The sequence below is a fragment of the Stomoxys calcitrans genome, chromosome 4 (genome assembly GCF_963082655.1).
Source record: "Stomoxys calcitrans chromosome 4, idStoCalc2.1, whole genome shotgun sequence".
NCBI lineage: Eukaryota > Metazoa > Arthropoda > Insecta > Diptera > Muscidae > Stomoxys > Stomoxys calcitrans.
This window is the reverse complement of record NC_081555.1, coordinates 4,415,760-4,441,860: the sequence shown is the minus strand read 5'-3', so window position 1 is coordinate 4,441,860 and position 26,101 is coordinate 4,415,760. Positions and strand designations below refer to the sequence as shown.

The 26,101-nt window shown below is 37.5% G+C and overlaps 2 protein-coding genes across 2 annotated transcripts in view; both read left to right on the top strand.

Annotated features, from left to right (window-relative positions):
• The window catches only part of LOC106082609 (vanin-like protein 2), a 29,903-nt gene extending 7,999 nt beyond the window's left edge, over positions 1-21,904 (top strand). The window contains exons 5-7 of the mRNA XM_059366438.1: positions 1,270-1,606; positions 1,731-1,826; positions 21,768-21,904. Of these exons, the coding sequence (XP_059222421.1) occupies positions 1,270-1,606; positions 1,731-1,826; positions 21,768-21,904 (570 nt within the window). The remainder of the gene's footprint in view (positions 1-1,269; positions 1,607-1,730; positions 1,827-21,767) is intronic.
• Positions 1,776-26,101, top strand: part of LOC106085736 (voltage-dependent T-type calcium channel subunit alpha-1G) — a 194,727-nt gene continuing 170,401 nt past the window's right edge. The window contains exons 1-2 of the mRNA XM_059368132.1: positions 1,776-2,726; positions 21,768-22,139. The gene's annotated coding sequence lies outside the window, so the exon portion shown is untranslated. The remainder of the gene's footprint in view (positions 2,727-21,767; positions 22,140-26,101) is intronic.

Genomic DNA, 26,101 nt, shown 5'->3' with positions numbered 1-26,101 from the left:
ATGACATAGTACCTCACAAATGTTGCCAGAATTAGGAGGGAAAAACCACAGCTAAAAATTTTATCTGATGGTCTCGCCAGTATTCGAACCCAGGCGTTCAGCGTCATAGGCGGACATACTAACCTCTGCGCTGCGGTGGCCTCGTGTAAAGCTACCCGCTTGAAATTTAGCACAGATACTTAATTTTGATGTAGGTCGTTGGGGATTGCAAATGGGCCACATCGGTTCAGACTTGGATATAGCTTCCATATAAACAGATTTCTCAATTTGACTTCTTGAGCCCCTGGAAGCCGCAATTTTTATTTTATTTGACTGAAATTTTGCACATAGCAATCTGTTATGACCTCCAAAATCAACAACTCCCATATAAACTGCCGCAATTCTTGACCGACTTGGCTGAAAGTTTGCATGTAGTGTTGTTATGACATTCAACAACTATGCCAAGTAAAGTCCAAATCTGTCAAGAACCTAATATAGCTCCCATATAAACCGATCTCCGGCTTTGATTTCTTGAGCCCCTGGAAGCCGCAAGTGTTGTTCGATTTGGCTAAAATTTTGCACATAGTGTTCTGTTATGACTCTCAACAACTGCGCCAAGTACGGTCCAAATCGGTCTATAACCTGATATACCCATATTCTAGCAGAAACCATGGTGGTGGATTCGGCTTCGGCCGAACTTAGTTTAATGGGTAAATCAAACTACCCTCTTGTACAACATTTTAGCAAATCGGATAAAAATTTTTCCCTCTAAGGTCGATTCATATGGCAGTTTTATTTAAGCATGTAGCGATTTGGCCCACTTAAATTTTCCAAACGGTCTACCTCAACATGAAGTAAATGCAAATTTTCCAATGTTTTCCCATGAACATTCCATTTAGAATCAGGGGCAAACTTGTAACATATCAATGAGTGCTGTGCGATTCAAGGTTAAGCTCAATAATAAGGGGCCTCCTTTTTATAGCCGAGTCCGAATGGCGTGACGCAATGCGACACCTCTTTGTGCCTCGCAAATATCGCCAGCTTAAGGAGTATACCCACCGCTGAAATTAAAGATTTTACATCCATAGTTAATAGGGTTTTGGATCAATATTCCGAGGTGCTACAAACGAAATGATGTGACCCCCTCTGTCTTCTACAAATCAAGAATTGCCTAGAGTAATTCTCCTAGAGAAAATCTATACTAACATTGACTAACATCTATAATTTTTAGAGATCATAATTTAAAATATTTTTTTCATAAAATTTTGGTTTTATTTATGGTATTAACAGCCTTTTTTTGTTATTTTCCATAATCTATCCGACTGTGCCTCACAACAAAAGCCATGTCAGGCAGGTGGTACATGTGTATGTATGCTGGTGCTTTGTGTAAATAATCAGCAGAGAATACAATGCAGGCCAAGTAAGAGTACAACAAACCTTACACACCACCTCCCACCACCCACAATCGAACACCATATTCATGTCAAACAAACAAACCCCCGACCCAAACCTCCGCCTACCACAATACAAAATTCATTCATTTCAACTGTTGCTCCACTTGTTAGCATTTTTAAGCAACACTCGCCCGCTTGCACACAAAATACGAACCAAAGAAAACCTGGACATGGTTTGTTATTCTCTCTTAGGGTAAAGAGGCAGGCAAACAGAAAAAGAGAGAGAGAGAGGGAGAGAGAGAAAACTCTCACATTAGAAATTATTTGAGAGTAACTATAATGGTATTTACTTTCCAGGCGGACACACAACAGTGATATTAGTGTGTTTTTTTGCCACAGGCCTCAACTACAACAACAACAATAGCAACAGCAACAACAACACACTGAACACCTGTTAGTATAGCTGCTGTTGATGCCCACCTTACGCACTAATAATGTAAAGTGGCGTAAAACAGAGAATATTTTGTAGCATCTCTTCATTCTCTCCCTGCTTAGGCTTGGTTTTGCCAAACAATATGCAATTCAATGGCCATGCTGGAATACCTGCCAGCCAGCCAGCCAGCCAACCGACCAACCATAAGCAAACGTTTTTTGTGAAATATTGAAAGTCTCCACTTGTTGAGAGAGAGAGAGTGCAAAAGAGAGTCTAGTATTCTTTTCTCCATAGAGGCCACGTCATTGCCATTCGTTGCCTCATCGTTGCGTATCACATCGTTGTTGGGGTTTCTGCATTGAGCGCCAGCATTACACGGTGCCTCCACTGGTGTATTGATGAATCCAGTAGGCTTTTAGCCTCCGAGCGGATAACTATACGATTTTCTCGAAAGCGCAGTGTTTTTTGAAGATTCCCAAATGTGTGATGGTGTACACTGGTCTTAACTTATAAAAAATTCAAAAAGGCAAAAAGCATTTCCATTTCTTTTTCACATCATTAATTAAAACCAAACAAAGGAAAAAGAATTGAAAAAAAAATCAAATCCAAAGAAACGGAAACCAAAAACGACACGAATTACAACTTTAGAAAAATTTCATATCGCGTAAGCGTTGTCAACTTTGTGCCAAATCTTTATTGAAAAAATAAAATAAAATAAAAAAGATATACATGAAAAAAATAATAGTAAAATAAACATAAATTAGAAATTTAAAATAATAAAAAAAAAAAATCATAAATATTTGTGTAGTGAAAGAGAGTGAAAATTAGTGAAAAACCCCAAAATCAAATGTACAACTCACTTTTCAAGTCTTTGTAAAACAAAATTATCTTCACAACTACGAAATGGGAATATCAGAAAGGTAATCATCCTGGGCCACGCCTGCCGCCCCTTCAAAAACCTTGAGCGCAAAATTTGTATACGGCTGGATTATTGTGTTATTTTTTTTTTCTGCATCATTCCGTTTGGTTCTTTACGATTTTGGATTATAAAATTTTTGTCTGTACAACATTCGTTAAACGATCGGAAACGAACTTCATATATCAACACAAATGTATGGACCCTGCCACGCAACACACACACAGCCAGTGGAAATACGCACACACATACACATATATATGCATATATATCGATACGTGTGTGTGCATGTATATATGAACACAGATACCAGCACATGTATATGCTGTTTAATGATTAAATCGCACACACACACACACATACATATTTACTCAAACTATCGAATTTAAAATTTTAGATTGAGACTAGTGTAGACGTAATTAATTTGCAGTTTTGTTTGCAAAAAAAAACACATCATATACATTTTTTTTTGGAGGAAGAAAATATAGGTCTAGAATTTTTTTTGGTGGCTGTTAAATTGTTTTTAGTATTGAAAAACAAAACATAAATTCTTTTCATAATAAAATGGAAAATTTGTGTACAATTGAGAAAAAGACAACAGGAGAAACAAGAACAAATTATAGAAAAATGTGTGTGTGTTTATATGTAAACTGTTTATATAAAAAAAGTACATCGTACTTCATATGTCTCACTACAAGACTACATAAAGAAATATGACATCTTAAATTTTCTACCAATATTTCTGGGAATGCGTCGGAGTTCTTACATGGCGACAAGACCATATATTAGGTAGAAGAAAAAGTTGGAAGAAAAACTTATCAAAATCGATTCAAATTTTTTAGAATTACTCGATTAATATGCATCTCTAAGAAAAATCTTAAAAAATGTAAATGTCAACTTCAATACATTAAATTTTCAAGTTCATGTTTCAGAGCTACAGTTGTGTGCAAAAAAATAGGGACAGTGGCTAGATGGACAAATGAAGGATTCTAAAGGCAGTAAAAATGAGAGCTAGGTCGATGGTTTATACCAATTTTTAATGAATGAAGACTGCAAATACAACTTCCGTTGTGAAAATGTTAAACATTTGCTGTTTGTTTTATTTGTTTGCCATTTTAAGCAAATTTTGATGGGATGCTTAAAATGGCAAACAAATAAAACAAACAGCACATGTTTAACATTTTCGTAACGGAAGTTGTATTTGCAGTCTACATTCATTAAAAATTGGTATAAACCATCGACCTAGCTCTCATTTTACAGGAAGGATATTCTTATGACTTTTAATATTACTGGTGAATTTCCTAGAAATTGGATCAGATATAGATATAGCTGCAATATATATATATTTCGCCGTATTTTTACTTCTTGAGCCACTCAAAGGGCATTTATTGAAAAATATTGCCAACATTGTGCACAACGCTTTCCCAAAGTATCTGAGAAGTTTGGTCAAAATCGGCAATGATTTAGATGTAGCTCCCATTTACATGTTCGCCAGATTTTGGGTAATTTGCAACAAGGTTGTGGTAAGGTTTTCCTACTTTCGGAATGAAAATGACCTTCGTGTCTCTCCATCCCACAGGTATATATGACATGCTGAAACAAGCAAAGTATATCTCCCTAAGCGAAGGAACCAGTCTATCAGACACAGCTTGCAATTCAACCGGTGATACATCATCAGGGCCTGGCGACTTAAAGGAGTCGAAACTTCTTAACTTTTTTTGTTTGTTTCTCTTTCGAGACGAGCTCAAAGATGGGAGATTTTCTTTACAAATGGAAAAGGAAAGCCAGATATATTAACACACACCAACCACTATGGGACGCATTTTGTCTTTGGTTAGATGACTTTTCAACCAAATTAGATGTAATGGCTTCAAGGGCAGTGCATTTGTATGTTGTATTTGAATCGTATTAATTGTGAAAACGCCCCTGTGTTACAATTACCACACTAACAACGCTCGACAACCCTGTCTATAAGCTGTATATTTTCCCAATGCATTTGTTTTTGTGTAATAACAGACTTTTTTCTGCGACAATTACACTATTTCTGTGGTACCCATGATTCTGTGCATCTGTTGGAAGTTGTATTGATGGCTTCGAACGCTAGACAACGGCAACGGCTCCCGTTGCCGTTGACTAGCCGAGATTCGAACTGTTTGCCCAGGTTCGAATCTCGGCCGGGATCTGCCGATTTTTTTCTTTTTCAAATTGTTTGTCTGTTAGGGTGAAGATTATTAAATTTTACAATTTTTGGTTTGTTTCTCTTTCGAGACGAGCTCAATGATCGGAGATTTTCTTTGCAAATGGAATAGGAAAGCCAGACATATTAACACACACCAACCACTATGGGACGCGTATAGTCTTTGGTTAGAAGACTTTTCAACCATATTAGGTGTGATGGCTTCAAAGCTTCTAATCATTCAAAGGCTTTCGGCGCAGACACAATTTCCCTAATAATCTCCGACGAATGCATACCAGTAACAATCTCTTCTAGCGCCACGTTGTGCGTGAAGAATTTCCCGGGAAATGTGTATAAACGAGTAGTTTTAGTGTTTCTTCACTAGACATTCTGAATAAACCCCCCCGCAATGAGTCTCGAGAACAGAATCTTCCTTAGCCTATATGCCTCAGATGTATCATACACGGGGTTACAGAATTCCATCCAGGATTTGTTCTGAGCCTTTCTCAGTTAGCCGTTTTATTTTCTTAGCTCAGCCTTATAAATGTCCCAATCGTGTTGTGCTCTTCATGCATACGCTCTTTGGAAGAGATTTCCTTCCTGAGACCAATCAGCTCTGGGTCCACCTAACGGTCGCTGTTTGTCCCTGGCTTTCATGGCCATTCAGCGCCTTCGTGATCTGCTTGACCATTATGTCTATCTTCCCAGTTGCCACCTCCTATTCTGGTGCAGAAGGGATAGACTTGCAGAATTTGTGACGAAATTTATCCCAATCCGAATTGCATTAGCCGAGGGACCACTTCTACAGTATTTTCTCCAAGGCCGAAACAAATGAAACGATGATCAGAGAAACTTGTCAGTCGCATATGCTTGAGCTTATATCTTCCGATACAAAGGTAATATCTAGTGTCTCCTGCCTATTCCTGGTGAAAAAGGTCGGTTTATCCTCTTTATTACAAATCGTCAGATATATTCGATGAGCAGCTCGAACCTTGACTCGCCGAACCATTTCAGGTGATATTGCAGTTTTTTTAGTTCGTTGGAAACACTATCAGTACAAATATATCGATTTATGGTGCGATACACAAACATTTTGTTCACATTAAGGTGTTTGAGTTCACCAACAATAGACGGTTGGGAATTTCCAGCCAACAATTACAAATTACAACTCCATCACGAATAAATTTCTTTTTAAATAAACTCGAACAAATGCTTTTGGTGGCTTGCAAAGAAAATGAAGAGCTGTCAGTAAAACAAAAATCATGTATCTGTGATTTCTAGTTTGACAGATATGCCACCATGAAATCGGTAACACCATGTGTCAGGTACTCTCTAGTGGCAGCAGTCAAAATAGCTATGTATTGGAGTTCAATCTATAATTTTGCCTAATGAAGGTCACCATAGCGCAGGGTCTACCATGTCTGCCTATGACGCTGAATGCTTGGGTTCGAACCCCGGCGAGAACATCAAGAAAACATTTTACCCTCCCTATGCAGGCGACATTTGTGAGGTACTATGCCATGCATAGAAGCCGTGCAAAAACTTCTCCCCAAAGAGGTTTCGCACTGTGGAACACTGTTGGGACTCGGCTATAAAAAGTTGTACCTTGCCTTTCAACTTAAACTTGAAAATTTAAGTGAAATCTTATGGTTGAGGTCTAAAAAGATCCCTTGAATTGGTACTCAGAAGAATTGAACAGAAAATATATATCATGTCGTTTTGTTCATCTCATGATTCATTTGTCTTCAAAAATTCCCGAAATTGACTTCAACTTATTCTTATTCATGGTATAAATAATTAAATTGTGACAAATATTTATACAAAATTCCAAGTAGTTCCCCCACCCCCCAAAAAAAATAGAAGCAAAACAAAAAACCAAAATAATTCAAGTAATTTTTGTGATATGCACGACTTACGAAAGGACATTGTGACCATTTCACAGACTAATTGTGTGTTGTCAATGTCTTTGGAAAGATTGACCACTAAATAAAAGAAAAAGAATCAGAAGAGTAGTGGCCGTAAATTTAAGATAAACATTTCACTATTTAAAGTAATTGCGAAGCGTGTATACAGCAAAGTTATGGCATACAACTTTGCTGTACTCAATGGCTAAGGCATGTGGTGGATGACGGATGAAAGGTGAGGGGTGAAGAGAAAAGAATTTGCCACAAATTGTTGCGAAATCAAAGGCCAACGAAAAACACTGTTTAAACAATTACTACGACGCAAAAATAACAAAACAAGTAAAACTCATGCTGTGGTAACATGAGCAATACCTACCCAGCAACATTTTTGCTTGCAATGATACAGAAAAATTTAAGTTTATGGGGATCTGGATGTACTCCAAAACTGATCCAAAGGGTTGTCCCTTAAAAAAAAGTCGCCGACCATTATTCCCTTTTTTAGTGTAGCACATATTCAATGTTTTTTAGATCGGATTACAAAATTAGATTTAAATAAGATTTTGGCAACTAGCACGAACAAGGCAACGTAAGGTCGGCCTAGAAAAAACTGACCATAGAATGTATAAAAGCAAAACCGACGAAATATTCTGTTAGAATATGGCCCTATTCTAACTAATTTTGCTACAAACTCAAATAGTTAAAAATTACGTTTGAAAAATACAGAACTCAGCCTAAGATATGTCGCTTTGAAACAAAAACAAGTAAAAAGGCATTAAGTTCGGCCGGGTCGAACTTTGAATACCCAACACCTCGGGTATATATGAAAACCCCCTTTCGGCGCAATTCGGTGAAAATTGGATAACTTATGCACCCAAATTCGATAAAGATATTGAGTGGGCTAATAAATATAAGTCACTGGTGAATTTTGTATTTCAAATTTCAACAAAATCGGGTAATAAATAAAGCTTTTATAAGCTTCAGACCCTTCATCGGCACATCGGTCTATAGGACAGCTATATCTAAATACAGTCCGATCTTTATCATATTTGGGTCGCATAGCGGGTGGCCTAAAACTACTTACTCTTTCAAATTTCAGCAAAATCGGATAAAAAATAAAGCTGTTATTCGCTTCAAACCCTTTATCGGGATATCTGTCTGTATGGCAGTTATATCTAAATATAGTCCGATCCGAACCATATTTGGGATGGATGTCGGTAGAACTAAGACTACCTACTGGTTTAAATTTCAGCGAAATCGGCTAAAAAATAAAGCTTTTATGAGCTTCAGACCCTTAATCGGGAGATCGGTCTATACGGCAGCTATATCTAAATTTAGTCCGATCTGAAGCATATTTGGGTCCTACGTTAGGAGGCGTAAAATTACTCAATGTTTCAAATTTCAGCGAAATCGGTTAAAAAATAAAGCTTTTATGGGCTTTAGACCCTTTATCTGGAGATCGGTCTATATGGCAGCTATACCTAAATATAGTCCGATTTGATCCATATTAAGGTCGGATATCAGGAGGCTTAAGATAACCCTCTGTTTCAAATTTCAACGAGATCGGGTAATAAATAGAGCTATTATGGACTTCAGACCCTTAATCGGCAGCTATATCTACATATAGTCCGATCTGAAGCATATTTGGGTCCTACGTTAGGAGGCATAAAACTACTTAATGTTTAAAATTTCAGCGAAATCGGTTAAAAAATAAAGCTTTTATGGGCTTCAGACCCTTAATTGGGAGATCGGTCTATACGGCAGCTATATCTAAATATAGTCCAATCTGAACCATTTTTGGGTCCTATGTTAGGAGGCGTAAAACTACTCAATGTTTCGAATTTCAGCGGAATCGTTTGAAAAATAAAGCTTTTATGGGCTTTAGACCCTTTATCTGGAGATCGGTCTATATGGCAGCTATACCTAAATACAGTCCGATTTGATCCTTATTAAGGTCGGATATCAGAAGGCTTAAGATAACCCTCTGTTTCAAATTTCAGCGAGATCGGGTAATAAATAAAGCTTTTATGGGCTTCAGAACCTTAATCGGCAGCTATATCTACATATAGTCCGATCTGAACCATATTTAGGTCAGATGTCGGGATGCTTAAATTAACCCACTGTTTCAAATTTCAGTGAAATTGGTTAAAAAATAATGCATTTATGGGCATTAGACCCTTTATCGGAAAATCGATCTATATAGCATCTTTATCCAAATATGGTTCGATTTGGCCCGTTCAGGAACTTAACCAGCGTGCATCAAAAAGACGTGTCTGTACCAAATTTCAGCTTAATATTCCAATTTTTGAAGGCTCTGGAGTTATTACAACAGACGGACGAACAGACGGACAGACACACGGACATCGTTAAATCATCTTAGAATTTTACGAAGATCCGAAATATCAATTTCCGAATCTACAAAGTATATATAAAGGGTGATTTTTTTGAGGTTAGGATTTTCATGCATTAGTATTTGACAGATCACGTGGGATTTCAGACATGGTGTCAAAGAGAAAGATGCTCAGTATGCTTTGACATTTCATCATGAATAGACTTACTAACGAGCAACGCTTGCAAATCATTGAATTTTATTACCAAAATCAGTGTTCGGTTCGAAATGTGTTCAAATTTTGACAAATTTTGTTCAGCGATGAGGCTCATTTCTGGTTGAATGGCTACGTAAATAAGCAAAATTGCCGCATTTGGAGTGAAGAGCAACCAGAAGCCGTTCAAGAACTGCCCATGCATCCCGAAAAATGCACTGTTTGGTGTGGTTTGTACGCTGGTGGAATCATTGGACCGTATTTTTTCAAAGATGCTGTTGGACGCAACGTTACGGTGAATGAACACATTTCGAACCGAACACTGATTTTGGTAATAAAATTCAATGATTTGCAAGCGTTGCTCGTTAGTAAGTCTATTCATGATGAAATGTCAAAGCATACTGAGCATCTTTCTCTTTGACACCATGTCTGAAATCCCACGTGATCTGTCAAATACTAATGCATGAAAATCCTAACCTCAAAAAAATCACCCTTTATTTCGGATCTTCGTAAAATTCTAAGACGATTTAACGATATTCGTGTGTCTGTCCATCCGTCTCTGTTGTTATCATTCTACAGCCTTCAAAAATTGAGATATTGAGCTGAAATTTGGCACAGATACGTCTTTTTGATGCACGCTGGTTAAGTTCCTGAACGGGCCAAATCGAAACATATTTGGATAGAGCTGCTATAGTTGCTATAGCTGTTGCAAACGGAATGACTAAATGAATATACCCCCTATCCTACAGTGGTGGGTATAAAAAAAGGCAATTCATTTATAGCTGCGCCAATTTATATTCTTCTGAGGCGTTTCAACTTGGCATATTTTACACCATTCTACATTACTTCGTATGGTGTAAAAATAAAACAAACTTCGTCACTTTGAAAGTACATAAAATGCCATTCTTTTAAAATAACATCCAATTTTTCGCTGGGCAGAAGTGGGAGTAAGTGTAAGTGGAAGCTTATCGAAGAGAGGAAAAAAGTGCAGGGAGAATTATTTAATTCGATTCAAAAATTCATCTGCTTTCTTTCAAAAGCTTAAAACAATGCACAACAAAAACAAATGTTTCTTCATAGAACACTTACACACATACACACACACACATATGCACTCTCAAACAAGGAGACAACACAGAAAGTTTTAGGCCACAGGCTAAAAACAAGATTAACATCAGCTGTAATAACAGAGATGGAAAACAGCAGTGACAACAACAACCACATAAACACACTATCAACAGCAATAAACATGGAAATGACCATTCCTGTGTAAAAGCATGGCATGGGTCTATGTGTGTGGTTTCATCTATGGCATTGCAGAGACAAAGTGAAACCTTTGACCAAAAATGATGACTTGGCCTAGAAGAAGAAGAAGAAGCAGAGAAGTTTGATGTTGGCTTAATTTGGGACACACACACACATGCTTACATACACACATATGTATAAAGTGCGAGGCAAACACATGTTTGAACAGTCAGTTGCCTTCCATTCGCCAAAAGTTGTATTCAAACATTTACACTTAAACACACATACACTTGCGCAGGCATTTCAGTAAATGCGGTTATTCCTGAAATGTCATATCTGCTTTTACTTGTTCTCAACAATTTCCATTTTTTGTTTTTTATTTTTTTTTTTTTACTTTAATTTCACGAAACGCATCCGTCTCCTAGGGCATTGCAAATTGGCACTGCATTCCCCATGAAGAAAAATTAAATGCAAAGTGTGTCAATAGGAAACTTCAACTTTGTTGACAGCTTAAATGTGCATATTGTAGTACAAGGGAAATGCGAAAAAAGTTCTGTTCCTATAAAAATAAAACTGAAGGCATGAGTAGAGTGAAGGCCTTATTGGAAACATTTTCTGGAAATAAAAATGACAGAAGGAATTAAAAAAAGAAGGGTGGTACAATTTTAGTGAAAAGTATATAGGGAAGAAAAACAGTAAAAAAAATAAAAACAAAATTAAAAAAAAAGACAATTATAACAACGATTCAAGGGCATAAAGGACAATAAAAAAAATAAAAATATTATACAAAATAAATAAATTAAACAAATATAAGAAAATAAAATAAAAACAAAAAATGGAAAAAAAAATTAATAAAAAAATAAAAAAATGGACTAAAATAAAACAGAATAAAAATAAAACAATATAAAATAAAATTCAATAAAAATAAGTAAAAAGGCGTTAAATTAAGTAGGCCGAACTTTGGATACCCACCACCTGGGGTATATATGTGTACCATATTTTGTCATAATCAGGTGAAAAATGAATAATTGATGCCCCTATATCGAAATATGGTCCGATTTGGAACAAATTCGGCATGGACTTGAGTGTTTGATTTTGTAGAACAAAATATTGGTTTTTTTGGTAGCTATACCCAAATATAGTCCGATCTGATCCATATAAGACACGGATGTCGAAAAGCCTTATATAGGGCACTGTGTCAAAATCAGCGAAATCCTATTATAAATGCGCCTTTTATGGTTTTTAAATCGAGAGAGCGGTAAATATGGCAGCTATATCCAAATCGGGACCGATGTGGGCCAAATTGCAGAAATATTTCGAGAGGCTTGACACAACTCACTGTCCCAATTTTCGGCGACAACGGAAAATAAATACGTTTTTTAAGAGCCCAAGACCTTAAATCGAGGGATCGGTCTATATAGTAGCTATATCCAAATCTGAACCGATCTGGGCCAAATTGCAAAAAGATGTCGAAGAGCCTCACACAACTCACTGTCCCAAATTTCGGCGAAATCGAACAAAAAATGTGTTTTTATAGACCCTAGACCTTAAATCAAGAGATCGGTCTATATGGCAGCTACGTCCAAATCTGAACCGATCTGGTCCAAATTGCAGACAGATGTCGAAGAGCCTAACATAGCACACTGCCCAAATTTCGGCGAAATCGGACAATAAATGCCTTTTTTGGACCCAATACCTTAATTCGAGAGATCGGTCTATATGGCAGCTATATCCAAATAATCGACATGGGAGTGAGAGCAGAGACAACGGAAGGCATGTGAGACTCCGAAATCTTGGAATAATGAGATTCATCGAAGGTTTATTATTACAGAATTTAAGGTAAAATAAGCCTTGAGGAGCTTCAAACCATTTAAGTCACCCGGAGCTGATGAAATATTTCTGGCATTGCTACAAAAGGAGGACGACTATCAGGTGCCTCATCTGACCAATATTTTCACAGGGAGCCTAGGACTTCCATATACTTAGAAAGCCTGACAGGAGGCAACGGTGGTGTTTATATCCAAGTCCGGCGAGGCAAGTTATGCGACACCAAAGGCGGACCGGCCTATAAGCCTTACGTTCTTTCTACTCAAAATCATGGAACGTACATCTACCGAACTGCTCAGACTCATGCCTATGTCAAGGTAAAGTCGGTGGAGACTGCCATGCACGAGGTTGTGCACAAAATAGATTGGTCGATTTGCATTGACATCGATGGGGCATTAAACAATGTGCAGACCAGTACCGGGTGGACCGGGAGCTTAGAGGGTGGATAAAGTATATACTAAGGAATAGGTGGATAAATAGTGTGTCCCATGACATAAATATAAGGGAGAAAGTGGTACAAGGAACTCCACAGGGGGACATTTTATCGCCACTCCTTTGGGTGACCACCCTAAATTACCTATTACGGATGATGACTGTCGAAATCACGATAGCGGTCGAAGCTGCTTGAAATTTTGCACAGATACTTAACATTGATGTAGGTTGTATGGGATTGTAAAGGGACCATATCGACTCAGATTTGGATATAACTCCCATATAAACCGATCTCCCGATTTGACTTTTTGAGCCCATGGAAGCCACAATTTTTGTCCGATTTGGCTGAAATTTTGCATATAGTGTTATATTATGACTTCCAACAACTGTGACGAGTACGGTCTAAATTGGTCAAGAACCTGATATAGCTCCCATATAAACCGATCTTCCGATTTGACTTCTTGAGGACCTGGAAGACTCAATTTTTATCCGATTTGGCTGAAATTTTGCCCATAGTGTTCTATTATGACTTCCAACAACTGTGACAAGTACGGTCCAAATCGGTCAAGAACCTAATATAGCTTCCATATAAACCTATCTAGCGATTTGACTTCCTGAGCCCGTGGAAGCCGCAATTTTTGTCCGATTTGGCTGAAATTTTGTACATGGTGTTCTGTTATGACTCCCAACTATGGTGCCAAGTGGGGTTCAAATCGGTCAAGAACATGATATAGCTCCCATATAAACCGATCTCGCGATTTGACTTCTTGAGCCCTTACAAGGCGCGATTTTTATCTGATTTGACTGAAATTTTGCATATAGTGTTCTGTTATGACTCTCAACAACTGCGCCAAGTATGGTCCAATTCGGTCCGTAACTAGATGTAGCTTCCATATTTTAGCAGAATCTATGGTGGTGGGTTTCCAAAATTCGGCCCGGTCGAACTTAGCACGCTTTTACTTGTTTTTACTTCACATGTCCCCCAAAAGCATGCAACAAATTTTTTGCACCAAATAATATTATTAGCCTTTACGGCAAGTTTACTAAAAATGCCGATTTTGAAAAAAAATATTTTTATCTAAAATGGGTATTCTAGGGACTTAACATATTTAGAACCGGCAGTGGCACCTACATTGCCAAAATCGTTCAACACCTTCCTGCCAGGCATGTGATTATTTCTATAAAATTTTTCGTAATACGTATGAGTAATGTATCCAATGATGCTTTTGCCATATATTATTCAAATTATTTATACGCATTGCAATGTACAAATAAATCATTCCAAAAATATTTTTCTCTGCCAGTAATATTTGTTGAAAACAATTTTTTATTCCCACCTAACAAACTGCCAATGATATGATTTACCTATAAAACCATCAAATTAAATTTTTCTTTGCCTAATAAAAAACTTAACAATATAAGCACTTTATTCATTTTTTCGACAGCTATATTTATATTTAATTATTTATTATTATAATTTCAATAGATTTTCATGAATTTGTTTGCTTAAGAGGCGGTTAATCAGTCAATCAACATTAGCCCATACATTGTTCATAGCGAACAAACAATCTGTAGACGTTTTTATTTTTCTTGGGAAAAAGGCAAAGGCATTGAATAAATAAGTTTTGTTACAGTTTTCGCATATTAATTTTTATATAACAACAATTTGGGTTTTATTGAAATTGATTTTCTGAAAAAAGGGTTATTTAATTGCCCTGTAATTAATTTGGTAAATGAAACAACTAGCAAGGCGGAGAAGGTTTTTCTTAACCGTTGCCAATACATTTAACAGAGCCTATACCCAATCAACGAGTCAAGAGTCAGAGAAAATGTTTTACAAACATTTTATGTGGAACTCTTATGCCGCTAATCTTTTATCTAACGGTGCCGATTTTTTGTTTCTCATATGAAGCGTATGTAAACCATTTAACACTAACTCTTGATTCCTTGACTGAGTTAGGACTCTTAAATCATCAATAAAAACTCGAAACTCTTGTATTATAGACATACCAGCATCCCGTTGGTCCGCTTCGCTGTCCCCGTTTTGGATACCCCGTTTTTGGTGTAGAACTTCCAATTTTGAGAGCTTTAGTCCACTTCGTTACACCACAATTATTACGTTTTCTTTCACATATGGTTTTTTTTTGTAAAATGTTTGTCAAAATCCTTAATTCTGGCTGTCCCCTTTCGCTGGAGGCGAAGATATGCTATTTAGTACTATTTTGCACTTTTTGTTACCAAAATGTACGAATTGTTAATAGATCATTTAGGCACCCATCATATTTTTCCTAGTTGTACCAGCACACCAAACTTCAGGCCTCTAGCTTCATCCGTAAAGAAAGTACCAAATGGTACCAATTTCGGTACCAAAACGTACGAGTTATGAATAGATCATTTAGTCACCCATCATATTTTTCCTAGTTGTATCTGCATGCCAAATTTCAGACCTCTAACTCCATCAGTAAAGAAAGTACCAAATGGTACCAATTACGGTACTAAACGTACGTTTTCTCCCGTTACCAGTAAAGTTTTTAAACTTTTCGTTTCACCCTCATTCTTTTGCACCAGTTGTCTTTTTTGGATAAATTTCAAAATTCTAGCTCTATCCATTCGCCCTGTACAAAGTTCACCCATTTCGTAAATTTTTTGTACTTTTTTTAGTACAAATTTCCAATTATGATTGCCAAAGTGCACCTCAATCAATCAATTCACAAAGAAAGGATCAACAAGTACCTATTGCGGCACTAAACTATTTCTCACACTACCGGTACGATTTCCCAAAAATTTTTTTTACTAAAACTTTTTTTTTCGAGACGCTCTTTAATTTGAGACCAAGAACATAATTCTAGTCCTTTACGTTCGCGCAGGGTAAATATGTACCATTTCGAACATTTTTGGTACTTATTTTAGTACCTTAATATACAAATTTCCAAAAAACTCTTGTAGTCACTCAATTACCAAAGTTCCAAAAAGTGCACCTAAGTTCCAAAATTCAGAGCCTAGTTCAATTTACAAAGAATGTACCAATTGCGGTACTAAATGTACTATTTCTCACACTTCCGATACGATTTTCCAAAATTTTTTTTTACCAAAACTTATTTTTTCGAGACGCTCTTTAATTTGAGCCCAAGAACAAATATGTACCATTTCGTACTTTTTGTTACTTTTTACCTAAACGTACGAATATCACCATATCCAGCCTTATCCCGAGCCTATGACCCAAGACCAACATTCATGCATGGTTCTGGCTTTAGCCGTTTGGGCTGGGCGATGATCCGTCAGTCAGTCAGCAATCAGTCAGTCACGCAACTCTTTTATATATATCGATGAGTAGGCCCAATATAACACTTAAACACAACACCACTGAGATGAGCCAACCACCATTTACATCTCTCTAACTCACCACCACATTATCACCTGTATTAAAGAGTTCTCTTAACAAACTCTGCCCTCCACACATTCAACAGTTATTTCGTATACTCTCACTTATTTGCAAAAACACTTTACTCACCTCCACAATACTAACCACCACATCAGGGATCTTTTAGCATATGTTCGCTCTCACACATTCAACTACTATCTCTCACACTCTCAGTTATCTGCAAGCCAAAACACTTTTCTAACAGACATATGAATACTCCCATTGCACTGTGGTCGGAATTGTATGGAAAGAGCGGTCAAAAATTCATAAAAGCCACATTTATTCCCCGATTTCGCTGAGATTTGGCACGGTGAGTTGTACTGTGCCTACAGATGTCTGAACTGAATATGGTCCAAATCGAAATATATTTCGATTTAGCTGTCATATGGACCAAACTGTTGATTTTTAGTCTTTAGCCCTTAACTGCCGTATTTATTACCCGATTTCGCTGAGATTTGGCACGGTGAGTTGTACTGTGCCTACAGATGTCTGAACTGAATATGGTCCAAATCGAACTATATTTCGATATAGTTGCCATATAGACGGATCTGCCGAAAAGACGGTCCGAACCGAATATGGTCCAAATCGAATTATATTTCGATATAGCTGTCATATAGACCGATCTGCCGACGCCATTTTCAGTTGTTCGTAGTAATTTGTTAATATTTTCACGAACAATTTGCATTGCACAAGGCCAAAAATGCCTGAAGGAGCGTTCTAATCCCTTTGCTATGTACTAGAGAGTTCTTGACTATTGTCTTGGCTTAAATTTTTGTCAAAGTATTCGATTGAAAATTTCAATGATTAGGCTGTTATAGGCCAAAATATCCTAAAAAACGTGACAAAAGTGTGAGAAATCAAAATCTGGAGGCTCGATTTTCATCGTAGACTTATGGTCTAGCGGACTTTTTTGCACAGTACAATCCCAAAAATTAGAAACGCAAAGGGTCCATTAAGATTTAGTTCCTTCAATGCTAGTATGTATATAAAAAAATAGAAAACTGACAAAAAAACATTGAGGTATCTTTAGTATGTTGGTCATAACTTCAAAGGTTATGAATGTTGTCAGTATAAAAGTGTTTTATTTTTATCCGAATGGATTGAAATATTACACACTGACTTCTACAGTGTTCAGAATTTATTCAGCAATTCATTTATGGTCCGAATCGGACTATAACTTGATATAGCTCCAATGGCAGCGACCACTGTGCATTGTAAGCCATAAACTCAACATCTTGTAAAACACCACTAAGGCGAGTCAATCAAAATTCACAACTTTTACACAGACTTACATCTTTTTCTAAATTTTTCCTTTCCGAAAGATGTACAAATCCAAAAAAAATTATTAAATATATTTAACATGCCTTGAAAACTTCCTTTTTTCAGTCTTTAATTGTATAGTGGCTAATAAAAAATTCTATAAAAAAAAACTACTAAAAGTGTCAGCTTTTTGTTATCATTGTTAGCATTGTTATCACAATGTTATCAACTGTGATTCATTCCAAGTATGTTAACAAATTTATTTCTATACTTTGCCATTGTTATCCTTTCAAAAATCTTGTTTAGTTATCTTAAGACCCCTTCCCCCACTATCGCTCTCAGTATTGTTACCCAAAAAATTTCATTTTATTTTTTGGTTTATTTTTGTTTTATTTTACGAGTATTGTTGTTTGTATGTTTTTGATTATATCTCAAGATTAGGAGCCATCAATCTGATGACAAAGTGCTTTAAAATAGCCACCACATGCGAATACAAAAGCAAGTGTAAACACAAAGCAGGATTGTTTTACAAATGCGCATAGTTTCGGCCATAATGGTGGAAAAATAGAAGCTACCCTCTCTTCGCTCAGTTTTGGAAGTATATTTTCCTTTTTGTTTGTTTCCTGTGCGGAATATATTACTATGTATATGGGTATGTGTGCACAAGTTATGATTAATTGTTATTTATTTTAAAGAAAAATATTCTGCGAATGATTAATGGCAACTACATTGCGTATAATTCATTTTAATAATGTAGCGTATAAGCAATTTTAAATATATAACTCATACGCAATAGTGCCAGCACTGCCTTTTGTTAGAGATTAGCTTTTCGGTAAGGGTTAGATTTTTGTATAAATAAATAAATAAACATAAACAAAAACAAATTGTATTCACAGACAATTTATCATTCAAATGTGCGCTCATACTTGGCAATGATATAAAATATATAGAAGCAGGCGAAAATTATTGTAAAACGTTTATAGGGAGCCTTAAACCTTACAATGTCAAAAAAAAAAAAAAAATAATGACAAAGAAAAAGAAAAAGAAAAAGTGAAAATTTGAAAATTGAAATAAGGCTTAGAGGAAAAGCTTTCATAAAACTGGACTTAAACCAATGAGTGCCTTCAAACCGAGGTTTTATCTCAATAATAAGGTTTTTCCTTTTTATAGTCGAGCCGGACGTGCAGCATAGTGACACCATTTTCAAAACGTTTCACTAAAATGCTCATTTCATTTTGAAAATTCAAAACTTTCTTCTGGATTTTTTTTTGTGAAAATTTAATAAATAAAATAAATATGCCAAATAACGCCGCTTTAATAGTTTGGTAAACCACATCTGGTCAAAAATCTTGTGATAGGTTCAACGAACTATAAATTGGAAAATTGCCTCAACATATGTCTTCAAACATCAACATTTTTTATGATGAGATATAGAACAATTGTGTGCAATAAATACCGCATTTGCGTTAGCAGAAGATTGGTGTAAAACCGCCGTTAATGGCAATTTTTGGGTCAGAGAAATAACATGGAAAGGGAAAACACTAATGTGTGTGGTCATGGGAAATTTCGTGAGATGAACAAAATTTTAGGAAAATATCCATGAGTAACACCATGTTAGACCATACTTGGAACGGAATTTTTGTCTTTAAAGAAAATTCATGGAAATTTTGTCTAGAAAAATTCATTAAAATATTGTCTTTAGAGAAAATTAAAAAGGAATTCAACCTCAAAGAAAAAAAATCGGAAATTTTGTCTTTTGCAGGAATTTCATGGAATTTGTGCTTTTACAGTAAATTCAAAGAAATTTCTTTAGAGAAAACATAATTGAAAAATGCCTTAGATGGTTTTTTTGAGAAAGTTCATGGCAATATAAAAAAAAAATCAAAAATTTTGCCTTCAAAGAAAATTTTATAGAAATGCGTTTTTTAGAGAAAATATTTTAGAAGTTTTGTTCTAAGAAAAAGTTTTTGAGAAATTTTTTCCTTTGAGAAAATTTTTTAGAGATTGTGTCTCTAAAAAATTTTGACTTTATAGAAAATTTCTTAGATATAAAGTAAGGTTAGGTTAGGTTGAATGGGTTGCCCATCAAAGGTGAGTTCACTCGGTGGCCAGTTTGGCCTATTGTGGTACCCTAGAGAAAGAATGGGAAGAGAAAGAAAGTGTGAGACCTTGGACTAGAAGTTATACACAAATAAAAGAAAAGACAGGAGGAGTGGTGAGACCGAGCGAGGGGTGAAGAACCGCCCTTCCCTCAATCCATTCTCCCAACGCCTTAAGTCTCATAGTTGCAGTGGCTGCGGTATGACAATGGGTCGGATATTTAGAATAGTATCTAGTGCCCTAGTGGGCGTGGTCCTCATCGCTCCGCCTAAGCCAAGACAACATGTTCTCTGAACTTGTTGTATGGTCCTAGGTTAGGTTGAATGGGTCGCCCACCAAAGAAGAGTTCACTCAGGGGCCAGTTTGGCTCATTGTGGTACCCAGGAGAGAGACAAGGAAAAAAAAAGAAAAGTGAGACCTCATACTAGAGCTTATATACGAACAAAAAGAAAAAGACAGCAGGAGTAGAGAAACTCGAGCGGGATATGAAGAAACGCCCTTCGCTACGCAAGCACGGACCTACGTACACCAGAGCCTGTCACCCCCCGTCAAAACCATTCTGTCCTCTCAACAAACCTCAGGAGAGATACCAGAGGTACGTTCGCAAGTTCAGACCTGGACAGGAACAAAGCAAGTGCTCAATAGTCTCCTCCTCATTCTCATCGAGGCAACGTCTACAGAAGTCATTGTGCGATATCCCCATGCGCGCCGCCACGCGGCCTATGGCACAGCGTCCGGTTATGACCCCTGTCAAAGTACTCATCGACCTTTTATCGAACGCAAGCAATGGTCTTAACGTTGCACTTTTTCTCCATAGCAGTCCACCAAACTACTGAGGCGAAAGTAAGTAATGGTCTAATCATGCTCCTGTAGAGCCATTGGACTATCCTAGGATTCAGGCCCCATTTCGAGCCTATGGCCCGTCTACATAGTGCCTAAAATCTGTAAGCCTTCTCAGTATGCTCCTGAATATGAGACTTTCAATTAAGTTTTCTACCCAAGATCACTCCTAAGTATTTGAGACCTTGTCAGATATCGAAATCATTTTATTGAGGAAACGTGCTGCGTCAAATTGGCCCACCTTTGTTTCATCGTTAACAGGCATATTTCAGTCTTCTCTGGGTTAACATTGAGACCTCTGGGTCTAGCCCAGTCATATGCCATATGGAAGACCCTTTCGGCCCTTCTGCATAACTGGTTCGGATCCTTACCCTTTAGAAGTATTGGGTTGCCCAAAAAGTAATTGCGGATTTTTTAAAAGAAAGTAAATGGATTTTTAAAAAAACTTAGAATGAACTTTAATCAAATATACTTTTTTTACAGTTTTTTCCAAAACAAGCTAAAAGTAACAGCTTATAACTGACAAAAGAAAGAATGCAATTACAGAGTCACAAGCTGTGAAAAAATTTGTCAATGCCGACTATATGAAAAATCCGCAATTACTTTTTGGGCAACCCAATATTATAAAATCGTCTGCATAGCAGATGGGTTCAAATCCCTCCTCAGTCAGCAGCCATAATAGGTTATTTATGGTGCTAACCCAAAGTAGTGGCGATTTTAGCCCCCCCTGTGGCGTGCCCTGTGCCACTTTCTTCCTTATGTATCCTTAGAGAAAATTTCATAACAATTTTGCCTTTTTGGAAAGTTTTTTAGAAATTTTTGTTTTTTCTTCATAAAAAATTTTCTAGAAAATTGGTCTTAAAAAAAGATTTCCTAGGAAATTTGTCTTCAGATAAAACAAAAATTATACTTCTCCTTCGAGAGCCCGTCCACTGTACGTATGATTGCTGGGAATTAGGTGGGTATACTCTGTGTTAAGTATACGCAACGAAGTCCCTTTTTTAATTTTAAACAATTCTGCTTTAAATTCACTGAAGTATTTCACAAATGTATTGGTTTTTTTTTAACTTTTTATATGATCATATCTGCTTTGCTTTAAAATCGCTTAAAAATTTCTCACAGAAAATATTTATAATTGACGGTAAAAATATTGCCGACTTGATATTTTTAGCAATCAAAGTCAAATGCTTATAATTATAGTTCGACCATCACATTTTTTTTTACTATTAATAAACTAATGGCAAAGTTTCTTTTCTTGCTTTCTTTTCAATTTTCCCATTCTTTTCTCTTGCACTTTCAGATTTTAGAAATCCCTCTGCTTCTGGACAATTTAATAGCCAGCCAGCCAGCCAGTCAGCCAGGCTAACAACCAAGCAAGCAACCTATCATCAACCAGTGGAACACAAAGTACAAAAGAATAATAAAATACTTACCTGAAGAAAACCTGCAAAAAAAAAAGAAAAAAACAAAACAAATATTGTGAGAAAATAAGCAATATATAAAGTTGTATGTATGTATGTATGTGTGTATACGAGTATCTGTGTGTGAGAGTGAGTGAGTGAGTGCAAGAGTGCATAAATAAATATTATTAAGCCAAAGTTTACTAAATAATTGATAAGAAATGCAGCCGGAGCGTTGGTGGCAATAGCGGCGACAACAATAATAACTACGGGTATGTATTGTTGCTCATTTAGCCCCATTTCACATCACATTTATTGTATAAATAATAAATTAAAAAAAAAATTTCCTCACTAATGCATTGCATAGCAGTGAAAGCGAGAGAGAGAGAGGAAGAAAGACAAATAGAAAGAAGCCCATACCGTGTAAAGTATGAGGATACCATAAAAATAGTACATGAATTTTAAGGCAATAATACCATAATCTTGTGGTTAATAAAGTTTTAAACATTTATTAAAGATTAGCATAAAACTTTGGGGTCAAATAACCTGGGGAACGTTTGGGTCAAAATGGGTATCAAATGAAAGGTATTGAAAAGTACAGTCCCCCAACGGGACACATGAAGCGATTGAAACAATATGGATATAAAACGAAAGATATTTGGAAGCCGAGTAAAGTAAGTAAGTTTAAAAATTTGGTCCAGGATGCCTACGTGGCCTCCCAAACCCTAAAAACCCCCCAAAACAGGCATGTATATGCAACATCAGAAGATGGGTATCAAATGAAAGATCTTTGGGAGTATACCATGAATCTGGGGAAAAATTTTAGAGCAAAGAGCACATGTAGGTCGGGACACGAATGTCGTGTTTAACACAGATGCCTGCCATCACGCCCCAAAACCTGAGAGGCCCAATGCGTCTTCCAACGCCCCCATATGTGGTAAACCACACATGAGTACCCATTTGATCCCATGTATTTGAACATGTTCACCTCCGAAGCGGAGCACTACCTAAAACTCCTTTCGATCTATGGGTCACGGCATCCGGTTGAAAACGCAACACCATGTCAAGCTTATGCTCTACCCGGGATTTGGGTACAAACCACAGCCACCACGTTGCTCCGCACTGAGACCTCACCATTGCCAGGCTAGAGTCGAAATTCCAGGGGCTCCTGACACCCGTGGTACCACATTAAAGTCACCAGTCAGACTTTGTAGCCTAGAAAAACTACAACCAGTTGAACCCCAAGCAGTTCCGGACAGGTCACCAGGAAGCCAGCATGAAGTGGTGTGGTGCTAGCGCGAGGACGTCGATTGTGAACATCTTTACCGACAGTAAAATTGCCATAAGGGCAATAACAACCAGTACGGTAAGGTCACGTACAGTCTTGCAATGTAAGAAGGAGATTAACGCCTTCTCTGAGGATGGCAAAATCCGCATCCTTTGGGTGCCGGGCCATAATGGAGTAAGGGAAAATGAAAGGGCAGACGATTTGGTGATAAAGGCCGGAGGACTGTCGTCAATAAACTTGGTTAACCCGAAAACTTTCGGGTCGAGGCAGACCGAGTTAAGGGAGTGGGCGACGAATGCGCATGCAACATTATGGAACAGCGAAACCGTCGGTAGGACGGCGAAAATCCTATGGGGAGATCCAAATCTTGAAAAGACGAGGCCATTACTAAAACGTAGCAAGAAGGAGGTCAGTATAGCTATAGGTATCATAACGGGACACATAGGACTACGAGCTCACTTATGCAAAATCTCTGCGGCAAGTGATATCATGTGTAGGGCATGCGGGGAAGATGATGAGACGTTGGAGTATTTCCTTTGTCATTGCCGGATTTCGCGTCCAACAGATACCAGTACTTAGGTGGAGACACAATGTCAGATATGAACCAACTTAGAGGAGTGGTATTGAAAACAATTAAGGATTTTGTAATTATCACGGAATTCCCTACATGAAATTTTCTTTTTAAAGGTTACCTTATAGTTTTTAGAGCGCACAATAAGCCGGCTTAGGCTGGCTAAGGTATATGTCCATAGTGGCATGGGGCGGATTAATATCTACACCTTTTTTTGAAATTTTCTTTTTAGAGGTTACTTTATAGTTTTTAGAGTGCACATTAAGCCGGCTTAGGCTGGTTTAGGTATATGTCCTTAGTGGCATGGGGAGGATTAATATCTGCATCCTCTTTTCAACCTAACCTAAAGCCAGCATACGAAAGTATGCACCAAAAACAATCAGGACGATATGTTGGAGCGGATATGTGTGGCCCATGTTGGGACTCACAATCAACGCGGCCACCCTCATGGATGACCGAAAACAACTACAAAAGCTACGGCAGACAACGATGGGCAAACACCGCAGCATCAAAATGGGCAAGGCAGGTGCCAGGCCATTGCATGCGAAGCATCAAATCACTCACACAGCAACACCTCGTTATGGATAACTGGCGTGTATTCATGCCTCCACTAAGTCTTGTTTGTCTCCTAAGAAATACTTCCCAAGGTGGGAAAGGTTGCCAGCCTTGCAACAGTCGTCTGGTTTTCAAGGGCCCTACTGAAATCCCATACCGCCTCGCTAATCCCCATCGCGCCTAAATCTCTAATATCTGCATAGTACGGGCATTCCGTCAGTAAATGCCTCTTCGGGTCTTCCACAGTCGCGCACAAGTTTCTCTGATGCAAGAATGCATTAAAGGAACCATGTCGCGTCATTATAAAGCCTAAACTTAGGCCGAAACCAAAGTCCGGGCGGTCTCGTACGAACATCGCGTCACGAATAAATTCGTAAGTCACCCGACCATTGTCACTGTTCGTCCACCTATCATCAACACCCTCCAAAAGGAGTGCCTTGAGCTGCCCAGCATCCCCATCTGCAAGCTCAGAAGCAATGAGCCAATCCTCACGCACTAATGGAATTCCCTTTTTCACACTATACAGAACGTTCATGTAACTCACGAGTAAATCAAGCGGGAGCGCGCCATGCAATACCTGTAGTGCTTCTGTCGAAACAGTCCTATACATAGGCAAGCAAGCCAGCATTGCCACCTTCTGACAAGAGAGGATCTTCTTTCGTCTTAAGACTGTCCCAGCAATTCCGTGCCATACAGGTGTTCCATAAGATGCGCAAACAACAAGTAGACCACCATGTATGGAGCGAACAGTGCGAAGACTAAGACCCCAATCGCTTCTCAGAATACGCTTAACCATATCGGCTACTCCAGTCATCTTTTCCTTCAGCCGATCCCAATTCAGCTCATAGGCCTCAATGGCACGAATTCGATATCCGCATTCAGGGCGAAGTGTCTCCACCCCAAAAAGATATTAGGGAGTTAAAGAAGGCGCAGCGGAGGGGGCCCGGTTCGGCTGGTGTTCTATAAAAATTAAATCTTTACAAAGTTTTCTCATGTTACCAACTCTCATATTAAATATTTTTGAATTTTATATTGGGTTGCCCAAAAAGTAATTGCGGATTTTTCATATAGTCGGCGTTGACAAATTTTTTCACAGCTTGTGACTCTGTAATTTCATTCTTTCTTCTGTCAGTTATCACCTGTTACTTTTAGCTTGCTTTAGAAAAAAGTGTAAAAAAAGTATATTTGATTAAAGTTCATTCTAAGTTTTATTAAAAATGCATTTACTTTCTTTTAAAAAATCCGCAATTACTTTTTGGGCAACCCAATATTATTATCAATCATTATTTGTTATCTCCATTTGAAATTTGTCTTCAACTTTAAACCTCTCACTAGTCTAGATAACCCCTTCTCTGCCTGCTAATAAAGTGAGAAACCCATATCTGCATGCTCGTGTACTATAATGTGTATGTCAATGTTTGTGAGATTCGAATGATATGAAAACGAAACGATTGTTCGCGTATCGAACACATCGTTGAGTTGATTCCTCCATGCAGTCATTTTGGCCAATGTTTATTTTACAATTTTCCATTTTTCCTCTTCTTTTTCTCCATTTTTATTGGACTGTCTGTAAACTATCGATGTGCACGTACATATGTTTGAGTTTGCATTTGTATGCGGGCGTTTTTGGTATGCTGGTGTGCATGCGTTTGTTTACATCATTCAAAACAAGAATGAAAAAAAGATACTGGCCGAATATTTGGCTGGCGGCTTGGCTGACAGACGAACTGGCTGACTGGGTGCTGACAGTGCACAAAGTAAAGTAAAGTGAAGTGTTTTGTGTGTTATGAAGATGCCTCGCTGCTGCTGTTGCAGACATG